This window comes from Aulonocara sp. 'chitande type north' Nkhata Bay, linkage group LG11 (genome assembly GCF_057382095.1).
Source record: "Aulonocara sp. 'chitande type north' Nkhata Bay isolate Kocher_YH1m ecotype deep benthic linkage group LG11, A_spYH_male_GT1.1, whole genome shotgun sequence".
NCBI lineage: Eukaryota > Metazoa > Chordata > Actinopteri > Cichliformes > Cichlidae > Aulonocara > Aulonocara sp. 'chitande type north' Nkhata Bay.
In genome coordinates, this window is record NC_141354.1 from 23,368,796 (window position 1) to 23,389,356 (window position 20,561).

General features: G+C 39.7%; 4 protein-coding genes across 6 annotated transcripts; 2 read left to right on the plus strand and 2 right to left on the minus strand.

The window, feature by feature from the left end:
- The first annotated feature begins 71 nt into the window (after positions 1-71).
- Positions 72-3,792, plus strand: mecr (mitochondrial trans-2-enoyl-CoA reductase). Of its 2 annotated transcripts, none has more exons than XM_086311196.1 (10): positions 72-404; positions 1,501-1,598; positions 1,690-1,821; positions 2,064-2,207; positions 2,447-2,549; positions 2,686-2,788; positions 2,864-2,937; positions 3,047-3,107; positions 3,326-3,398; positions 3,479-3,792. In XM_086311196.1, the coding sequence occupies exons 1-10, from the start codon at positions 211-213 to the stop codon at positions 3,640-3,642; spliced, it is 1,146 nt and encodes a 381-aa protein (XP_086167322.1). In that variant the 5' UTR covers positions 72-210; the 3' UTR covers positions 3,643-3,792. The 2 variants fall into 2 exon arrangements, with proteins under 2 accessions (XP_086167322.1, XP_086167323.1); XM_086311197.1 differs by lacking the exon at positions 72-404 and adding an exon at positions 446-670.
- Positions 3,778-7,435, minus strand: smpdl3b (sphingomyelin phosphodiesterase acid like 3B). The gene is made up of 8 exons (XM_086311195.1): positions 7,148-7,435; positions 6,852-7,068; positions 6,582-6,679; positions 6,331-6,474; positions 6,035-6,204; positions 5,688-5,868; positions 5,402-5,535; positions 3,778-5,039 (listed from the first exon to the last, which is right to left on the minus strand). The coding sequence occupies exons 1-8, from the start codon at positions 7,233-7,235 to the stop codon at positions 4,677-4,679; spliced, it is 1,395 nt and encodes a 464-aa protein (XP_086167321.1). The 5' UTR covers positions 7,236-7,435; the 3' UTR covers positions 3,778-4,676.
- Positions 7,032-14,368, plus strand: rpa2 (replication protein A2). Of its 2 annotated transcripts, none has more exons than XM_086311198.1 (9): positions 7,032-7,264; positions 8,706-8,800; positions 9,140-9,241; positions 9,589-9,702; positions 9,939-10,013; positions 11,061-11,177; positions 12,094-12,231; positions 12,547-12,641; positions 13,854-14,368. In XM_086311198.1, the coding sequence occupies exons 1-9, from the start codon at positions 7,207-7,209 to the stop codon at positions 13,939-13,941; spliced, it is 882 nt and encodes a 293-aa protein (XP_086167324.1). In that variant the 5' UTR covers positions 7,032-7,206; the 3' UTR covers positions 13,942-14,368. The 2 variants fall into 2 exon arrangements, with proteins under 2 accessions (XP_086167324.1, XP_086167325.1); XM_086311199.1 differs by lacking the exon at positions 7,032-7,264 and adding an exon at positions 8,348-8,505.
- A 320-nt stretch (positions 14,369-14,688) lies between these two features.
- Positions 14,689-20,545, minus strand: themis2 (thymocyte selection associated family member 2). The gene is made up of 6 exons (XM_086311194.1): positions 20,415-20,545; positions 19,934-20,074; positions 19,432-19,857; positions 17,724-18,934; positions 17,349-17,463; positions 14,689-15,776 (listed from the first exon to the last, which is right to left on the minus strand). Exons 1-6 carry the CDS (start codon positions 20,515-20,517, stop codon positions 15,667-15,669), a joined length of 2,106 nt encoding a protein of 701 aa, XP_086167320.1. The 5' UTR covers positions 20,518-20,545; the 3' UTR covers positions 14,689-15,666.
- Between the last annotated feature and the right edge of the window lie 16 nt (positions 20,546-20,561).

The following is a 20,561-nucleotide window of genomic DNA, read 5'->3' on the forward strand; positions in this document are numbered from 1 at the left end:
AGGACCTTCTGACGGTGTGTAGAAACGCGGAGTTCATCTCTCATCCAGCAGGGGGCAGCTCTGTGTTTACATTTTCAATGACACAACCTGACGACTACAGTCCAATATGGCCGTAGTATGAAGAGTGCCAGCTCAAGTCTGGCTTTAAACTACAAATATTATTAAATAGTCGGGTTGTTTTAATACTTTACAGCTTTGTCCCGAGTAGAAATGTGGGTGCCACTCCACGCAGTCTGTCTAAGAAGCCAGAGAGTTTGCAGACGAAGCGTCGCTGCGGCTGTTTCACAGTGTTTCAGGCACAGAGACGCTAGCGTTTCCCACTTCAGCCATTCAGCCGGACTCTCCGCACAAACATGCAAGGCACTTGTGTACAGAACCCACGGAGACCCTTCCCGAGTCGTTCAGTAAGAATATCTGGCTAAACAATAAGTGTGCGTATGTTTCTGTGACTGTGGGAGTGAAACGGTTACGGTTAAAATGTGACTAGCCTCGCTCAGGACATGCTCCCACAGTTCCGGTGTAAAGCTCAGGTGTTTTGTCTTATAAAAGATATACAACCTATTATTGTAAACCTCAGTCTCACCTTTGTGAGCCCTCGACTCCTCTTCTTCTTTTTTGAAATTTGTGGCGGGAAGCAAACAACGAGTCGCTGCGTTACCGCCGCTCACCGGTATGGAGTGACAAAAACAGGAGGAAAACATTTATGTCTCTACCTAAAGATGTTAAACGTGGCTCGATAGCAATGCATTCCTGATTTCACTTCTAGAATATCTAGAGCCTCATTTCCCCTTTTCTTCTCCTGAGGATTTGTAATCATCTGTCTTCCCTGTCTTTCTAACACTTTTGACTTGGCAGAAAAATGTAGGGCCCTTGGGTCTCACAGTCTTTAAGAAGTCTATCTTCCTGTGCAGTGCCTGCTCACTCCTATCTCCAACTTTTATGATCCAGCTGTCTGTTTTATATGGTCTATAAGTGGCTCTGTGTGGTGTAAATGGTAAATGGCCTGTATTTATATAGCGCTTTACTAGTCCCTAAGGACCCCAAAGCGCTTTACATATCCAGTCATCCACCCATTCACACACACATTCACACACTGGTGATGGCAAGCTACATTGTAGCCACAGCCACCCTGGGGCACACTGACAGAGGCGAGGCTGCCGGACACTGGCGCCACCGGGCCCTCTGACCAGCACCAGTAGGCAACGGGTGAAGTGTCTTGCCCAAGGACACAACAACCGAGACTGTCCAAGCCGGGGCTCGAACCGGCAACCTTCCGATTACAAGGCGAACTCCCAACTCTTGAGCCACGATCGTGCTTAATGTTTATTTCTTTTTCATGGTGTGTTTGTTTCTATATTGATGCAAGCACGTACATTTCCTCCCAAGCATGTAGGGCTTTTAGTCTATCTGTATTTATAAAGCCTGCCACCTAACATAAGACAACATGTCATGCAAGCTTACATGAATAGTGACTGATTGTGCAAAATGTATTTTTGGCAGGTTGGAGGGTGTAGAGCTTCCCTCCTTAGGTGCAAAGGATGTCTTGGTTAAAGTGCTGGCTGCCCCAATCAACCCATCAGACATAAACATGATTCAAGGTACTTGTAAGCAGGTAGTAACAGTCATTCATCAGGGCAGTTTAATGTGTGGCATCATGATCAGGTCATAATCTGATGGGGTTTTTTTCAGGTACTTATGCTATCCTGCCGGATCTCCCAGCTGTTGGTGGCAATGAAGGTGTGGCCCAGGTCGTAGAGGTGGGCAGCCAGGTGAAGTCCCTCAAGACAGGAGACTGGGTGATCCCAAAAGATGCTGGTTTAGGTAAGGACTCCACAGTTCTCAAAATGAAATCTTCAGAGTGCCACTTTAGCTCCCAGCTGAAGGTGGACCTCCGCCTCTGAGCCTTTAACTAATCACAATCTCTGGCCCCCACTGCATGCTAAAATCTATCTCTGGTAAACACGGAGCTCTAAGTGCTGGGACAGCACCTTGCATGGTGTGTGAATTGGAAAATAAAAAAACATTTTATAGTGCTTTGTAGACTGTTTCCTTCCTGTGATCAGGCACATGGAGGACACAGGCAGTGCTACCTGAGGAAGATGTTATCTCTGTACCAAATGACATTCCCCTGGTGTCTGCTGCCACACTCGGGGTGAATCCCTGCACCGCTTTCAGGATGCTCTCCGACTTTGAAGACCTCAAGCCAGGTAACTAATCCACTCACAGTGGATTATTTCCTTCTCACCAAATTTCAAATCTTGGATTATTCATAGCGGTGTAGAGGTACTATATTCCCACAGCTTAAATTATTTTTGCTTTTACAGCAAGACAGACGAACCAATTTTAGAAGTAAAAAATAAATAAGATTAGAGGGTGCATTATTCCATTCTACGTATTTGTGGCCAGCATGTAACCATTTGTCCAATCATTTCTGATGTCCTTTTAGGTGATTCTGTGATCCAGAACGCTGCCAACAGCGGAGTTGGACAGGCTGTCATACAGATTGCTGCTGCAAGGGGAATAAACACTATTAATGTTATAAGAGACAGGTGAACTTAATTCTTTCATATTAATGCTTTTTTTAAAATATCGATTTTCTTTTTTGAAGACTAGGGCAAATTTCTTGAACCCCATGGGGATTTTCCATCTTTGTAATAAAATTCTTCAATGTGCCTTCACTTTCAGGCCAGAGTTCACAGAGCTCAGTGATAAGCTGAAGGCTATTGGAGCTAGTCATGTAATCAAAGAAGAGGCCTTGAGGAAGCATGAGATTAAAGAACTCTTTAAGGTCTGTAGAGATATGATCTTGTAGTTTGTCCCTGCTGGTGAATGAACGTATCCAATTTATGAATATATTTTATAGACTTGTCCGAAGCCCAAACTAGCATTAAATGGAGTTGGAGGCAAGAGTGCAACAGAACTTCTCCGTCATCTACAGTGAGCATACTTAATAATCTCTATTAGTATTATACAATGTAGTTGCACTGTAGAGAGCAGGGAAAACCCCAACTCTATGTATTTGCCAGATTTCTTCCATTTATTTCAGAATCGGAGGGTCAATGGTGACGTATGGGGGAATGTCCAAACAGCCAGTTACTGTTCCTGTGGTAAGAGGAAAACTGCATTTGCCGTTTTTACACAGTTTCACACTAGACAGAAGAGGTGCATGCATCATAAGTGTGAGGGTGGTACTGACACTTTTCAACCTCTTAGATGCAGCTAAGAGGTTCCCAAAATCATGAACAGTAATTTTAAAGTTCCCTTTCACAAATGTGAAATATTGTATGTTGATGTATTTTTTTGCTGTTGTTGCTGCTCTTTCTAGAGTGCTCTTATTTTCAAAGATGTGAAGGTTCGAGGGTTTTGGGTAACACAGTGGAAGAGAGATCACTCTCATGGTAAGTAGGCATGGAGTTTCAGATTGTTTGAAATTAATCTAAAAAAGATAAACATTTCCCTGGGATATTGTTTTTCCTAGATGGAAGGGCATTTAGAGCCATGCTGGATGAACTGTGCTCCCTCATCAAGCAGGGAAAGCTGACAGCTCCCGCCTGCACTGAGGTGGGTCTGCAGCAGTATCACGCAGCTCTGGATACTGCTATGCAGCCTTTCATATCAACTAAACAGATTTTGGTCATGTGAACTAGCTGAGTGTGTCAACTAACCACCGGATGCTTGAGAACACTGCATGCATATTTGGGTGAAACCAGAGAACTGTGACATTCTTGCTGATATGTCAAACAAATCCACATTCTCAATAAAAGTGTATTCACATGAGGCTCAAAGTCCAGCGTCTGTCATGTTCTGTAGTGACACTTTACAGCGTTTACAGGCAGCTATCAAAAGATTATTAAGTCATTATAACAAGATATGAAATGCCAGGCGTTATCACAGAACACAGATAATACAACTTTATCTTATAATATTTCCAAAACTGATTGCTTTGCTTTGAAGTTGCATGGACAATAGAAGTAATGTTATGACATTTATTATATATAAAATCCTGATATAATCGATTTTTTTAGCTAATGTACATGAAATTCATAAGATTGAGTTTTGGATTGACAACAAGATACAGTAGAGTTTACACAAATAAAACTATGGTAGCTGACCTTTAGAGGCACAAGAATACTGTGTAGTTTTGAAACAAAGTATTCAGCCAGTACCCATAAATCAAGGTCAAGGGGCACACCAAAGATTACTGAAGACAAAGGTTGCATTTTTCCATAGTTTAATTACACACTGGAGCATGACTCATTTCATTTATAGATGTAATATAACTGAAAGTATGAAAATGCATTATTATAGCGCTACATGTTAAATAGTGACATTTAAAACAAATACTTCCTGCTTCTTGATGTCTCTCTTGAATTATAATTTAAAGAATGAAATTCATTACAAATGTTGACACCAGAAAGCTATTCTCAGATTCCTCTGCTAAAAGTGTGCAGTTTTTAAGGTGGAACGTCATACGGCCAGTCAGAAAGTCAGAGGGGGAGTTTGCATTGCTGAATGGGTCAGTGATACACGTGTGGACATGATTTTAATAATTTTGAAACAAAAGATTATTGCATATTTATAGATTCTGAGGGAGAAAGCTTATATGTTGGTTTAGGGAAACAATAAACCCATACTGAGTTCAGAGTTAGTTATAGTTCAAAATAGTATTGAATTAATTACTCATGGGCCACCACCAGACTTAAAGCCACGGAGATGAGTGGCAGGAGGCCACCATAGATGAAAACTGCCCCCTCCTTAACGAGGCAGTGTTCATACCTGTCAAAGTCTACCTCTCGTGCTGCGCACACGTGGTCAACACGGCAGTCGCTGTCACAATCCCTCAGGTCATAGTTCACAGAGTTGAAATCATAGTACTTCTGCAGGTAGCGGGGGTCATCAGCTACACGCTTTAGAACCTCGTGCATGGAGGCTGGAGAGGCATCTGGTACTCTGAAACTCTCTGTGAGGCGATACTCTTTCTCCCAGCGTCCTGTGGCTACATTAGCATGAGTAAGGTTCAGGTAATAGGTCACCACATCCTGCATGAAAGAAAGCATGTGGTTTAAACACAGAAAGCGAACAATAGAAGCATTACAAGATATTTCTGAAGGTTTTACAATCTTTTAAAATACAAATATATATTCATATAAGTTGCATAAGAGCCTATTTTTAGGCTCTTGATTGCTACTTTTGACTGCCCCGTTGCCACAAGGAGCGTTTCACATGTTTGATTTGGCAGCGTTTTACACCGGATGGTCTTTCTGGAGCTACAATACAAGGGGATTTTTGTATCTGGCTGATAATGAACTAGCAACTGTTCACTTGCCAAGCAAATGTGTTAACCACTACACCCCTAGAGGAACATAAATGTCTAATGAAAATTGTAAAGGCCAAAACTTGCCTTGACTAGCAGTGTTTCTGTGTCATATTCAAAGACACGAATCCCAGGATTGTTCGCTCCATCCTTAACTCCAGGAAGTGTTGTTTCCCACGGTGTGACACCAGGGCTGAGGAACATGGTACTAATGGGAGAACCTGTAGAAATGGACAAGATATCAGCTCTGATAACAACAGTATTAGTGTGTGTTAATGTTAATGCTGGATATCGGAGACGCATTCCGGCTAAGTGATAAACAGGTAATACTAATACAAGGTGAAATGAGTACTATTACTGCAGTGTGGCTTACCCTCTGTGTTGTAGAACATACGGAAGCTATCAGTGTGATGATGGCCAAAGAACTGGCCTTTAATGACAGAATGATGCTTCTCAATTAAATCCAAATATCGCCGGTTGAACTTTGGTGTAAACCATGGTTTACTTCTTTTCTTCTCGAAGAAACCTGGAGGAACGTGGCCAATGATGTAAACCTGATAAACCAAACAATACAGAGTTAACTAAAATCCAATCAGGACCAAATCTCTTTTTTGGAGGGGCAATTGCTTATACAGGGATTGTATTCATTACAAACTCCATCTTTTACTGAGCTCTAGTCCCTAACATCCAAACATCCATGAACAAGATGAGATGCTTTGCCTTCTCTTTGTTGTTGGTTGCCTCTGTAAGAATCTGATCTGACCAACTAAACTGGTCCGCTGGGTCATCCATGTTCGTGGTCAGCTTGTTCTGATCATAGTAGAGATTGGTGTTAAGGACCAGCATCCTGAAACCAGTCTGATTCATGAGCTTTTCTGTGTAGTATCCACCTGTGCAAGAGGAACATCCCAGATAATGTGTGTTTAAATTTTTCCTGTGCATCATAAGCTGATGTATTCATTCTTTGGAAAGTAATTGCACATATATTTGTAACTATTAGAGAAAGCCTTCTTCACCTTTTTTAAATGTTTCTTTTGACTTTGGATCCAACCAGCCTTGCCACATTTCTGCTATTCGGTCATACATAGAGCTTGGGGCTGCAGGAAGCTGACTCTTCGGGTGGTAATCATGGTTCCCCAGGGCTGAGTACACTTTAGTGTCTAAACAAGACAATAATGTATAAAAGACATATTTATTAGAAGCAGCCAACGCTAAAACACTATCATATGTGTTGACCTTGCATGTTTCCGCCTGATTTTGTAATTACTTGGAAACACTCGATTTATGATGTCAGTGAGGTTGTTGATAATGTTGAGCACTGCGTCTTCTCCCAGATCTTTATTATCAACATGTGGAGTGTCATCACTGAGAAGTAACACAGCAGATTGTTTCAGGATTAATTGCAGTCAAACATGTCAATACCAAATACTAATCTGAAAATATCATGACTGTAAAGGCAAACAAGCATTTATTTCCCCAGATATAGTCTTAAGACTAGCACTGTCCTGCAATATTCATTAAAAAAAAAGTAACATACCCAGTCCATACGATGAAGTCCGGGTTTGGTAGAATACTCTTCATTGCATAAACAGAAGAGTTGATCAGGTGCCATGGCGAGTCACAAACATAGTCTCCAAATTTACCAGCATTGGCTGCAGGTCGTTTGCCACTGGATGCGCACACCAGTGCAGGATTGTTGTTGCTCAGTTTGTACGTTGGGTCCCAGTGGAGATCCGTGATGTGCCAAAAGTTCCCTGTGTAAGAACGATGCGTAATGGCATCCAGTAAGTTATCCCGAGATTAAGATATACACTTGATTTATCTGATGCTTACCCGAGAGCGCAAAAGCCTCTTTAAAAAGAAAGCAAGACAGAAGCAGCCTTACTGCCGACATGTCGAAGCCTTTGAGAGGAAGAAACATCCGACAAAAATCAAGACCTGGTTTAAAAGGTATGCCGTAAGTCTATAAAGGCGAAATCATGATAAGATGACTGGTCATGACGCATCTGAGGCTTAAAGGTGTTTGGATCCCTATGTGCAGGGGATACTTCGCTATCAGTAATGATGCAAGACTACATTTTAGCCTGCATACAATTAAATAAATAAAAATAAGTATCAAAATAAATCTAAAGACAATAAAAAGCTTCGGCTGAAAAAAGCTCTCTATATATATCCATATATCTGTGAAGCTATTTGAGAGTCGAATTCCTGCTTGTAGACTACGCCTAGACTATTTTTATGTGGACTAAATTTAAATTTAGTAGACCACCTTTTACAGTTACCTTATTTGGGCATGCGCTGTTTAAGAATCCAATAAATATACATACATTCATAGCAGGAGTATATAGACACAGTATATTAAAACACATCTACGTGCGAATGTTTTCGCTGTTACACTGTAATATTTCACTAAATACAAAAGGATTTTATTCATGGTGCCCTCGCGTGATACTCGTGTTTCCCCAAATCGACGCTGTTATAACTGTGGAGAATCTGTTTCTCAAGCTGATGATGCAAATAAAAAATGTTTTGCTTTGTTTTGGTTTTGGTTTTGTTATTATTTGTTTCGCTTATTTCTTTTTACAGTAAAGGGGCGTTTTTAATCATCGTTGGAAATTTTGCAATATCTGTCTGTTTTTGATAAACACAGCTATGGGTTTGCACATGTTCTTTGGAAATGATTTATTATGGCAATTGCAAAGCCGCAAAACCGCGCGTGAGCACGTAGTGCTTCGGGAAGTTCATGAAAGCAACCTTAGGACTCTTTCAAAATCATTCCCTGATGTTTCTCTTTCAGGCAGACGTAACTCCCAGGCCATGGACAGCTTCATTAAGTAATATAGCAAATAATAATAATAATAATAATAATGATAATAATAATGTTAGTACATGTTAAACAGTGGTTTGGGACCAGAGTTTGTGCTTTTGCATTGGTCAGTCTTGGCGCTGGAAGGGGAACGATAGCCTGACAAGCAAAAATTAGGGCTGAATTACCTGACGTAGAAGATCTGCGTCATCATAGATTTCGCGGGAGTTCCACTGTGCGCCTGCGCTGTACATTGAAGGTTGCGCGCGGGATTAAACGAGGAAGAGGACCAGAGAAATACGTTTGGCTACATACATTACTGCACGTAACATTTTACGCCTTACTTTAATAAGTTAAACAAACAGCGGAAGCATGTGGAATCAGGGTGAGTTGTATTTCGACACCGTTGTGTTTATAAAGCAGCCATATGGACTCGGTGTCGCTGTGTTGTTTCGGTCCACGTTAGCTTGACTACAGACGTCTTTGTTATTGTGTGTTGAATGCGAGTGAAGGTGGGTCAAATGAAGATCATGTTTAATAAACGATTTCGGTGACACAGTTGTTTACCTCTTTATACATTTTCAGGAGGGTACAGTGAGTCCAGTATGGCTGGGGGCTACACTCAGTCTCCAGGAGGATTTGCATCACCTGCCTTATCCCAGGGGGGAGAGAAAAAGGGGGTCTGTACTTATATCTACACTTAAAAGTCGGAATAATTCACTAAAGACTTGACACAGACATAAATCTGTAAAAATTGTGCTGAAAACCAGCAACACCATACTTTTATTACTTTTATTATCTTACTTTTTTTCATTGATTGTACTTATTTGTATTTCCTTCTGATATCTGTACCTGAGCTGAGGTGACGCAAATATTTCCCCGTTGTGGGATCAATAAAGTCTTATCTTATACCTTCATTTGCCAAGTGAGATATCCCCTCTTTGTACACATGTTGACTTCTGTATAGTGATGGAAGCACAAATTGACAGGTCAACCCATTTGTGTTTGGGTCTTTGCAGAGAACACGTGCCAACCAAATAATCCCCTGCACAGTGTCTCAGCTAATGTCTGCTTCCCAAGCCGATGAGTCATTCAGAGTAGGAGATGTGGATGTTGCCCAGGTGAGCCAAACCATTCAGTTAGTTCACTAACCAGTTACTTTTTCATCTCTTAATAGCATTAGTTTGGTACTCTGTAATACAGGTTTTTTTTTACTTCTGCAGTTGAACAACAGCAACTTTACACTCCCTTTTAAATACAAGTTACTTTTGTTTACAGAAATTATGTTGAATATCCATCTATGTTGATTGTACTTTTTTAAAAATCCTTTTAAATAAATAAACATCTATCTAACAGTCAGACCAAATGCAGAATTTTAAATCATTTTATGTTACAACATTTTGCAACATGGACGTAATAACTATTCTAATATTTCCAGATTTCATAATAATTGTGTTCTGTGTCATAGGTCACCATTGTGGGGGTCATCAGAAGCACAGATAAATCCATGACCAACATCCAGTACAAGGTTGATGACATGACAGGCGCTCCCATGGATGTGAAGCAATGGGTAGACACAGAGGTAAGTATCCACCATCACAGCTCTGCTGCAAGCTCAGTCTGTATTGAAACATGAGGTAATTATGTGTATATAAACTCCATTACATAGTGAGAAAGCTACTATACTATAATATCTGTTTAGCATTACATTTCTTTAAGTAGAAGGCCAAGAGGAAAGGGCAGTAGTAACACAAATCCTAAGGAAAATTAACTGGAATTGGATGAAAAGGATCAAGTATGTGCTTTTTATTTATACAGGACCAAAGTGTGGACAGCACTGTCCTTCCCCCAGGAACATATGTCAAAGTATCTGGAAATCTGCGCTCTTTTCAGGTGAGTTTAATATCTGCCACCTATGACCGCTTATTAGTTTAAAAGTGTGGTTGCTATCAAACCCCATCCACCGTCTACTACAGGGGTGTCCAACTCCAGGCCCCAGGATATGTCCTCCAGAGAGGACACATCCTGCAGGTTTTAGATGTGTCCTTGATCCAACACAGCTGATTTAAATGGTTAAATTGCCTCCTCAACATGTCTTGAAGTTCTCCAGAGGCCTGGTAATGAACTAATCATTTGATTCAGGTGTGTTGACCCAGGGTCATATCTAAAACCTGCAGGACACCGGCACTTGAGGCCCTGCTCTACTAGCTTACTTGGTGGTTGGTGTTGTGGCGTTCTTCAAAGTCAATCAGCTGCTTCCCGCAGCCAGACTGATTCCTGCCCCATTGTTAACTGCAGCTGGTGGAGTAATGGCTCATGTGCTGCTCCAGTGAGACCTAAAGAGCAGAACGAGACCTAACAGCCAGCTGGAGTTCCAACAACTGGATGAGACTCGCCAGCAGCTGATATTGCTGAGTTAGTTATTTATCAGTGAGGTTTATTGTAAAATTAAATTTAAAAAAAAAAGAATATATTTGCGTGCGGATAACCACGCGCGCACACGCACACACACACACACACACACACAAACAGACTGTGAATCAATTGGAAATGGTTCATTTAAAGTAAATGCTAACAACATTTGCACAGTACCCAGAATCAAGTAGGAACTTATGACTTGCATCATGATTTCATTGAAAGGCAACATGACAGTGTAAAATTTTCAAGCGGCTGTATGATTTCTCAATGCACAAACATTTTTGACAATGTCATATTTAATCTTGTTCACATTTAAACATTTATTAACCTTTGTGTGTGTGTGTGAGACATGTGTCTAACATGTGTCTAAATTACACTTGAGCTCCACTTAAGAAGGCTTTTACACCTTTACCAACATAGATTTGTTTCATCACTTGAAATACTTGAAGTGGATGTTGCTCGCTTTAATTCCTCTCTGAATTCATGATGGCGTGTCTATTTTTTTGTGCCTTCCTTTCTTAGAACCACAGGTCTGTTGTGGCATTCAGCGTCAGGCCCCTGGAGGATATGAATGAAATCACCTCTCATATGTTAGAGGTTGTCCAAGCACACATGGCACTCAGCAAGCCTCAAACTATGGTGAGAAATCTTGTGCTTATACCTTCACAGCCTTTAATGGTGGCTAAACAAGTGAAAAAGGGAAGTTGAGATCGGTTCTATGAATACCACTTCTGTTAAAGATTGCTTAGTTTGTTTGCCAGATTACTAAGAAACAGTACAGCGTTGTCACATCTTTTAGTTGTGTTTGTGCTAAGTGTGAGAGTGAGCTCCTACAGATAAATGGTCACAGACACACATGATTTCAGTGAATGGGTATAAATATCCAAGCCCAGTCAACACCTTATCTGACTTCTACAGCCTGGCTATTTTTTTTCTTTTTGTTTTATGTATTAAAACCATAATTCTAACAGCTTTGAGAGATGATTTTAAACACATTAGAGGTCGTACAGAATGATTGTTTTGTTTTAAATGGCTTAAAAAATGATTTGCAGTCAATATAGAAACACATTAGAAGTGAAACTGAGTAATGACATAATAAAAATTAAGCTTTCTAGATAACTATTGCTTCTGCAGCGCTGCAAATTTACTTTTTGTATCCTATGTTCCATAAAGGGCATAGTCTGCTTCAGTATACATGGCTTTAACGCTCATCAATCCCTCTAATACTCTGTAGACTGCCGGAACCCGTGAGGTCAAACTCAGACTGTTACTGCCACCAAATAGGCTTAACACTCACTTGTTTTAAGTGCTCTATATTTATTTATGAAATTGACCAACAGCCTGTTATAAATGGATTGGCTAATAATAGCCAGGGGTACCTTTCCGTTTGAGATGCATGGTTTTTTTTTGTTTTTTTTTTTGATGAATGTGTATCAGGCGGTCGTAATCACATTTTCAGTGTCATACTTTTACATATCTGTCTCTGAAGGTTGTTCTGTATCCTTTATCAAATCTATGTATAATGTTGAAAACGTGCAATTTCATTCTCTTTCAGTCGGCTGCCGGAGGAGGAATGAGCAGTAGTGCCATGCCCATGTCACGACCCACCATGGGAGGCATGGATGGGAATGCAGGAGGCTATGCAGGTGCCAACGACATGACCAACAATGGGTTAAGTGCAAACCAGAATCAGGTGAGCCTAAATAAATCAGACAGCGGTAACAAGAAATTCACAGTTCTTAACTATCATAGATAAGCTGTGGTGAGAAATGAAGGGGCACTGTATCTGAATGCTGAAAAGAACAGCTATTACACCCGTTTATTTATGTAAACCCAAACAGTGATCGTTGACTCTTACATCCTGTCTTCGACTTCTTTGTGTGAACTGCATCAAAGATTTGTTGTTTTATAAAAAACATTTTCAGAAAAAGAAGTCAGTAGACTGGAACATAGCTTCTTTTAGCAGTGTGTGTCAGCTTGCTTACCCTGTCGACTTTTCTCTCTCAAGGTGCTGTGTTTGATAAGAAGCTGTCCAGAACCGCAGGGTATTAGCATTCAAGAACTAAAGAAGAGACTCGGCAGCATGAGTATTGCTGTGATCAAGTAAGTTTTAAAGTGATAAAACGATATAAAATGTTACTTTTTGACTGTTGGAAAAGTAGAAAAGCCCTTACATACACTGAAACAGACCAAGAGGCAAACTAAGCTGCATCCACTTAAATGACGTTCAAATTATTATTTTACTTTTTACGTTGGGTTTGTACCGTCATAAAAAGGATGGTTTCAAAGAGAGAGAAGCTCACACAAAATTACAACATACATTTTTTCCAAATAGCAAAGAGATTTTGCAACAAAGTTTCACTACAAAATGAATTCCCACAATTTAAACTCTCAACCCTTTATCTGCAAAATGGACTTGGTCTGAACAACACAGTCACTGGAGGTACAATGCTGTTAAACAAACTGAAACCAAGAGAGAAGGCCTGTAGTGGCTAAAGTGTTCTTTTTTGTTGTTGTTTTTTACAAGTCAAGAGTTAACACATTATTTGTGATGGAGAGTTAACTTTAGATGTGTTCTAGCAAGCTGCTTTAATGCTCTAAAACATTAGAGCATTAAAGCATTCAGCTTTAAAGGACAAGCTGAATGCTTTAGTTTGACTTCTTGATAAAAGTACAGTAGCTTTATTAAGGGATGGTGAATGTCAAGATAACAAAGTTTCCTTCTTATCTTATTACGGATCAAGACCACATTGTCTTTGTCCTTCAAGACAATGTGGTCTTGAAGGACTTTGTTTGGGTCAGTTTATAAAAACTTTGCTCTCAGTTACTTTCTTTTGGTGCATCCCACTATGCAAAATTTGAGCAGGGACAGTACAACCTCAGTTTAAAAAATAATAATAATAATAGAAAAATGCAGTTACACCCTTTTGGTGTTAGCAGTACATACGTTATGCAAACTACAGGAAGTGTATGTCCAAGACTTTAGAATGACCCGAGTGAAACACCCACTGCATGCTAATTTGGTAGTTTTGCTTTGTTTTCTGAAACTGTACCAGAGTGAAAAAGATACAATAAAAGAAAAAAATCTAATATATAATTTTATATTAGATTTTATGCTTTTATTGTATTTTTTTAAAGAGATTTTCCTTTAGTGTACAGGAAATGATTTGTCTACTTGGTACTCAGTTCACAAATATTTTATTTCATGGTATTATTATTAATAATAATACCATGAAATTATTATGGTAACCCTTCGGATTTTTTTTTATTTGATTTTTAGCACTTCTAAAATGCTGTTTCCTTTTGCTTTAACAGACAAGCTGTGGAGTTCCTTAGCAACGAAGGTCATATCTTTTCCACCATCGACGAAGATCACTACAAATCAACTGACAGTGATGTCTAGACTAATTCATCTTGTTACCATCAGTGGGGTTACGTATTTGAAATAATTGGTACATCATTTATTACCGAAAGCTATCACATAAGTAACAACCTCCCTGAGTCTATAATGCCACAGAGCTGTGCGAAATGCTGCAAGTCTGTCGGCACTGTGGTCTATGTTTGTTGAAGAACACGTGGTTTACAAATGGTGAAACTCAAGGTTTACACATCCTGTATTCCTGATGTTGCTTCAGCCATTTCGCCCGAAAAAGTTTCTGTCACTCAGATTATTGTTGGCAGTTACTACTTTCTTTCTGTTTATGTATCTTTCTTCTTCTGTAAAACATCTTTCTTTCTTTCTTTTTAAAGATTTGGAACATAAGTAATCCAACTTTTTTTTTGTCTATGTAATTTAGTTTTGCCAAAATAAATTGATTATTCAAAATGTATTTTTGTTCTGTTGGTTCAGTTTATCAAGTTGTATAAGCCCCTTTTTCTGGTATAGGCGTGTGTGTAAATATATGATACATTAGTATACACACACGTGTATATATATCTATATATTATTCTGTGTCTATCAGGGTGGGGATTTTGTTTTTTTGCATTTTAGAAAAACTAACATGCGTAATTCACATTTGCTTTCACACATCTAGCTGTAAAACCACAAGCTGACTTTAACACTTATCTTAGAGTTTCACACACATTCTTATAGATAATATAAGATCTTATTTAAAGTTTTACAAAGTTGGAATAAACCACATAGGTCCAGTTTCATATAGAAATCATACTTTATGATAATGTCTAATAGAAAATTGAAATCAACCACACATTTACATGCAGTGGAAATAATCTTTCAAAGAAAAATGGCACAAAATGGATTGTCCATCGGTTAACAAAGATGCAAAACATACTTTCATTTTCAGTGAAAATGTTTCTACTCCTCCTTGGAGTTAATTTGCAAAAAAAAAAAAAAAAGGCAAATACATTTCTGTTCACAGATAAATAGTTTGATGTGGTTAGAGGGACGGCTTCTGCTACCGGTGCTGCAGCGTTACAATGTTGCGGTTTAGACAAATGCCTTCCATCAATGAGTGGGGTGAGCTATTTCTCTTTAGAGTTTGCATCTATGCAGTAGGAGTTTGACATACACATATGTTGTATACTTGTGCAACAGAATACAATCCATTGAAGCCAGTTTGAAGCTTATTAATATGCATTTTTGAGAGAAGTTATTGATTTAACACTGGTAATTTTAAAGGCTGTAATTTATGGTGTTATGTTCGACTGCATATTATCCTATAGTTTGTTGCTGTAACTATGCAAAAGAAGGCATTATATACAGTAACTAGCTACTTAGTACCTCACAATATAAATACGGACCTGTACACAAAGCTGAAAGACATAGCCTCAATTACTACATGGTTAAATCAACAATTTCTAAACAAGTTTGTGTACAATAAAAAGTGTTTGAACTACAAGAGTGGTATGTGTTCAAAGTTTGAATACACGATTACTGAAAACAGTGAAGTATAGTTCTGGGTATAAAGTTATGAGGTAAAAAGAAATTTTGCTGATCACGTGAGAAAACAGATGTGAAAACACCACCAAGTTTGTATTTATTCTGGGCTAAGCTGAATGATGTCATGTCAACCAACCCTGCACAGCACTTGTAGGATAGGGAACAGTTCAGTTCTCACTGCTCGAGCAGGATTTTTCTCTGTTGCAGAAGATGTAGAAGATATTTCCTTTAGTAGTACATAACATTTTCTTGTGCTTTCTTCATCATAACAGCCAAAGTGTCATCCACAGTTTCATAGTCATGGTCACTGTCCTCATTTTCATCGTCAGGCACACTCCCTGGTGGAAAGATTATTGTTAGTAATACTATATTTCACAATATTCTTATATTCATCCTAACTGTCATTTATCAAATGTGCCGCCGAATGTCTTCCTTTCAGAAAACATGCGATTTATGCACCACCAAACATTTATGCACCACCCATTACATACACCACCTATCACAGGTTTTCACTTCACTTCCTGATGCAGCCAATCGAAATGACTAAACACATTTCGCTTCTATAGGAAGAATGTCTCCTGAGATACTATTGGGTGATGGGTTGAATCTTATACAGGAACACACTTGGAATTAAGGCGTCATTGTGGATTTTGTTAAGTGACGAAGAGTAATAGTAAGTAAATAAAAGCATGAATATATTAGAAATGATGAAGTCTCCCAAAACCATAGACTTTCTCAATCTGCACATGCTGTTTACGGTCTGTGGTTATTGTGTAAGTTTGCGTCTATGGTTAATGGACGATAAACATGGTGTGATAAACACGGCTAAATTCTTATTATTTGCATTTAATGCATCTAATGCATTATTAATACATTAGGTAATTTGTATATTTACATATGCATATGCACATACTTTTAATTGAATATACTTACGTATGTGTTTTTTTACATATAAATTACACATTACTGAGACAATAAGACATTGATATGTTTTTCATTACTATTCAGTTCATGTTCACTGTTTGGTTTTGTGTATTTGTAGACTACGTGGATACAAGTACTGGGTCACCTGCACATTACAGCTACAGGAGCTGCTCAGCCATGAAAACCCATGCCTTGAAGCTCCACGCACACAGTTTTTGTGCTGATGTTAATGCCAAAGGAGGTTTGGAACGCTGCAGTTACTGACGTTACAGATGTTTGGCAACTTTTACGCACTGTGCACCTCGGCACTTGGCAACCCCGCTCTGTAACTTTACACGGTCTGCTACTTCATGGCTGAGCTGTTGTGGTTCTAAGACGCTTCCACTTTTCAGCTATATGTTACAGCGGATGGTGGACTATCTATCTATTGACACGAGCTCTTTAGAACAAACCATCCTTTATCAGATGTTTGCAAAGGCAGACTGCATGGCAAGATGCTTGATTTTATACAGCTGCTGAAATGGGACTAAAACCCTTTGAATTCAAATATGAAAAATGTATTGACCAGTACTTTTGTGTATATAGTGCAGGTGAAGCTGATTTTTAACCCTTCTTCATATTCATTTACTTTAAGTTTAGTTCTGTGCGTTATGGCAGAAAAAATGTTACTCTATGTGCTTTTAGTGGTCTTGATGACTTTGTGAATTCTCTGTGGCTCTGTGAACAGTCACGCTCACATTTGTCTTAGAGATGTAGAGGGAAGCCAAAGTCTGCCAGTATTCTCAACTTTTTGGGGTCTTTATATAAACCCTACAGTATATAAACTCTTTCCCATGGTGAAAATGTCTCAAATTTAGAGGTTGTCCTGCAAACACTGCTTTAATATAAACATAGAGAATGCTTTACTAGTCCAGCAGCTGCACTATAAGTTTTGCAAGAGACAAATCGGTGGCTCTCTTAAAACATTATATCAGACAGAGCCCCACCTGTTTTAGCAGACTCCTTCATTTGTACATAAGTGTTTGGCAGAGCCTTGCCTATGGTTTGGTCAGCCGCTGAGAACTTTCGGGGCACAAGTGGTGGGGGCTCATCTTCATTAGCCTGCACAAAAGAGGAAACTTCTGTTTTATTACATGCATGGCGTATTTACCACAGGAAAAAAGTGGAAGCACCAATTTGTTATTTTTGCTTAGTTCATTTCCTGAAAGTCACATTATGAGAATCTGTATATTAGTTTCACCGTAGTGGGGTTTCAAGAGAAACCTGACGTGACAAGAAAATCTAGACAACCTAAGCTGAGCTTTAGCCTTTATAATAATAGCTTTCGAAAATGTTATACAAGCATGAAAAGAGTCACTCACGGGAGGTGGTGGGGCGGGGGGCCTCTTTTTGTTATTCAAAGTCAAGTCGCTGAACTGTTTGGTTGGGACGCTTTTGTCTCCTTGATGTTTGGATTTGTTTGCCTTCTTTGATTTCTTTGTTTTTTTGGGAGGTGCCGAAAATGACATGTTTCGCTTTGGTGGTCGAGGTGGCGGCTCCGCATCTGAGTTACCACGTTTGCGAAACTCATAAAAGAATGTGTCTGCAACTTCGGTAACTCTTTCCACTTGACACGTGGGGGGTTGATCTTTGGGCCATGGGAGGGGGTCTGTAGTAAAATAGACAGACATTGAGAGCCACTGCGTTGGGATCTCGAAACAGTACTCTGGCTTGTGTACAAAGCTTGCCTGAATGGTGGGTTCCAACATAGCTGCCTCTATTCTGAGACATGAGAACCCATAGAGGGGATCCTTCTCGAGTTCTGTATCACGGCCCACCACTTTAACATCCAGAGGCAAGCTAAACTCCTTCCCCAAGTCACTGAGTTTGTACTTCCTGTTGTCACTGAGTACTTCCACAAAGTGACCCTCCATGTAAAGAGGCATAATAATCTCTTCCTTTTCATCCTCCCTTTTCACCTGATCCTCATCATCATCATCATCATCATCATCATCATCGTCCGACTCTTGAAGGCGATAACACAAAAGAGCCTCTACCGATTGCTTCTGTCCTGCTTTGCCTTCACAGGGTAAAACCATCCTATCGCAGCGCACAACCTCAAGCTGTTCCCCCACACTGAGGGCAGGGAGTCCCTCCTCTTCCACTTCCTCACAGTTCCTTGTTACGCTGACCTTCAGACCTGGTGCGTGGATTGAAGCAACGTACAGCTCGTATACTGAATTAAACTCTCTTGGCCGTCTCCGGAAACGTCCACCATATTGCTGAGACACCAGGAAGTACTGCGGTGTTTTCCTGCTTTTCAAAGTGGATAATAAAATCATGGGCGAGGTTCCTTTTTTGTGAAAAATCAGGTGCTCATTCTTGCGAAGCTCCGGTAGCCAGCTGCACTTGAACAGGGAGCGCGTCTCTGGGTCTTCGATGATCTCCACCACTCCAGGGAATGATTTATTCGGCTCAGAGTGGACTTCACTCAGAGAAAGGGGTACAATAAAATGCACATCTTTACACAGCTCGGTGACATCGACCACATCCACTTCTAAGCTGGATGGAAACTTCACCACATTCTTCCTCACTGTAGACAAAAGAGAGGAAGGCAGTCATGCATATTAGGTATATTTAACTTTGGTATGAGTGCAGTACAGGTGAACTATGCTTTTTTTTGTTCTGAATTTAAATTATTGAGGTTACAAATATAAGCAATCATATAATCATAAGCAATCATAACAGTGCATCATATAGATTAATTGCTTTTAATGATATGCTGATGTTTTTCAAGGTGGCATTAACTTTAACTGTTTTATAGCATGGTATGTACTATATGTCATTGGCTTCAAGTGTAAAATTTTAATATGCACAAATGTTGTTTATGTAGTGCATAAATGTGCACAGATGTAGAGGAACAATAAAATGTCATGAACCAAGTATTTCACAATTAAGGTGGAAGTTAAAGTGGAACTTCACAAACTTTGCATTAACATAACACACGGTGGGGTTCACACACAAATAACAAATCCAGATCAACATTATGTTAAATAGTAGTTAAATAGTTAAAAAGTAGGTTATTCTTACAGTTCATGACGGCCTGGACATGGTATACTGGACTGAGCATAAGAGGCCGATCACACTTGGTAGCATTGACAAAGCGAAACCTTCGGCTACGCAGGGACGACGAGGACATGATCTCCCGCAGGGTAAAGCGCTCCTCACTCTCACACTCATAGAACTCCCCTCGGAAAGAAACAGGGATGCACACTTCAGCTGAGGCTTCTTGTTGTCCTCGAATAAGGCAGCGGACTTGATCCTCTTGATCCTTGTGCTTCTCAACAGAGAGCACAGTCAAAGCTGTCCCAGCTCCCAGTGCTAAATTGCCAATGGTCATCTTGGAGTGGCTGGAGAAAGTGAAGGGAAGAGAGGAGTCGAGGCCTACCGGCCTCATGCTGACCATCTCCTCTACCGTACTGTATGGCATCTCCTCTGGCACGACCCTGAACAAGCCTGAGAAGAAAAGAAAAGTCATTGTAGTTCTACAAAATAGATTTAACCATTCTTACAAGAATTTCTCTAGACCAACCTGTGTGGCTGATAGGCAGCTCAAATGTTTCATTGTTTGCTACGTCTTGACAGGAAACTGATAGGAGCTCAATTTTAGTGACCTTTATTAGATCCCCAGTGGAAAAGCACACTTCACTCCCAGAAATTTCATATATAGAACCTGGAATGGAAAACAAGAAACTGAAGGAACAAAAATGATTATGATTTCTTAACTAGCACATGAACGCATACACTCTAATGGGAATTGTTTCCAGTTGCGAGCCATGAGCAATACAACAAATGCTCACTGTTCTTTTTATATATAATAACGTCTAATTTAGGGTTAAAATGTACAAAATGTAAAAGGAATGTACACTAGATTGTAACTTTGAATTTATGAAAGACAGACACAACACAGAGAAGCGCACAGCAATGAAGTAATCTATAATCTCGTAAGTGCTGTCCTTCTGTATACGCCATCTCACTGAGGAAAAGTAATAATAATAATAATAAAAAACTACCTTGGAAATATACTCCAGAGCAAACTTGCAAAAGTTTTGGCAGACAGGTATCGTCCAATGACGCGATGAATTCCTGAAGTGGCAAAGCAGTGGCGCCTGCCATCACTGCTGCCTCTGAGTGTGTGCAACCAAAAATGAAGGCAGGCA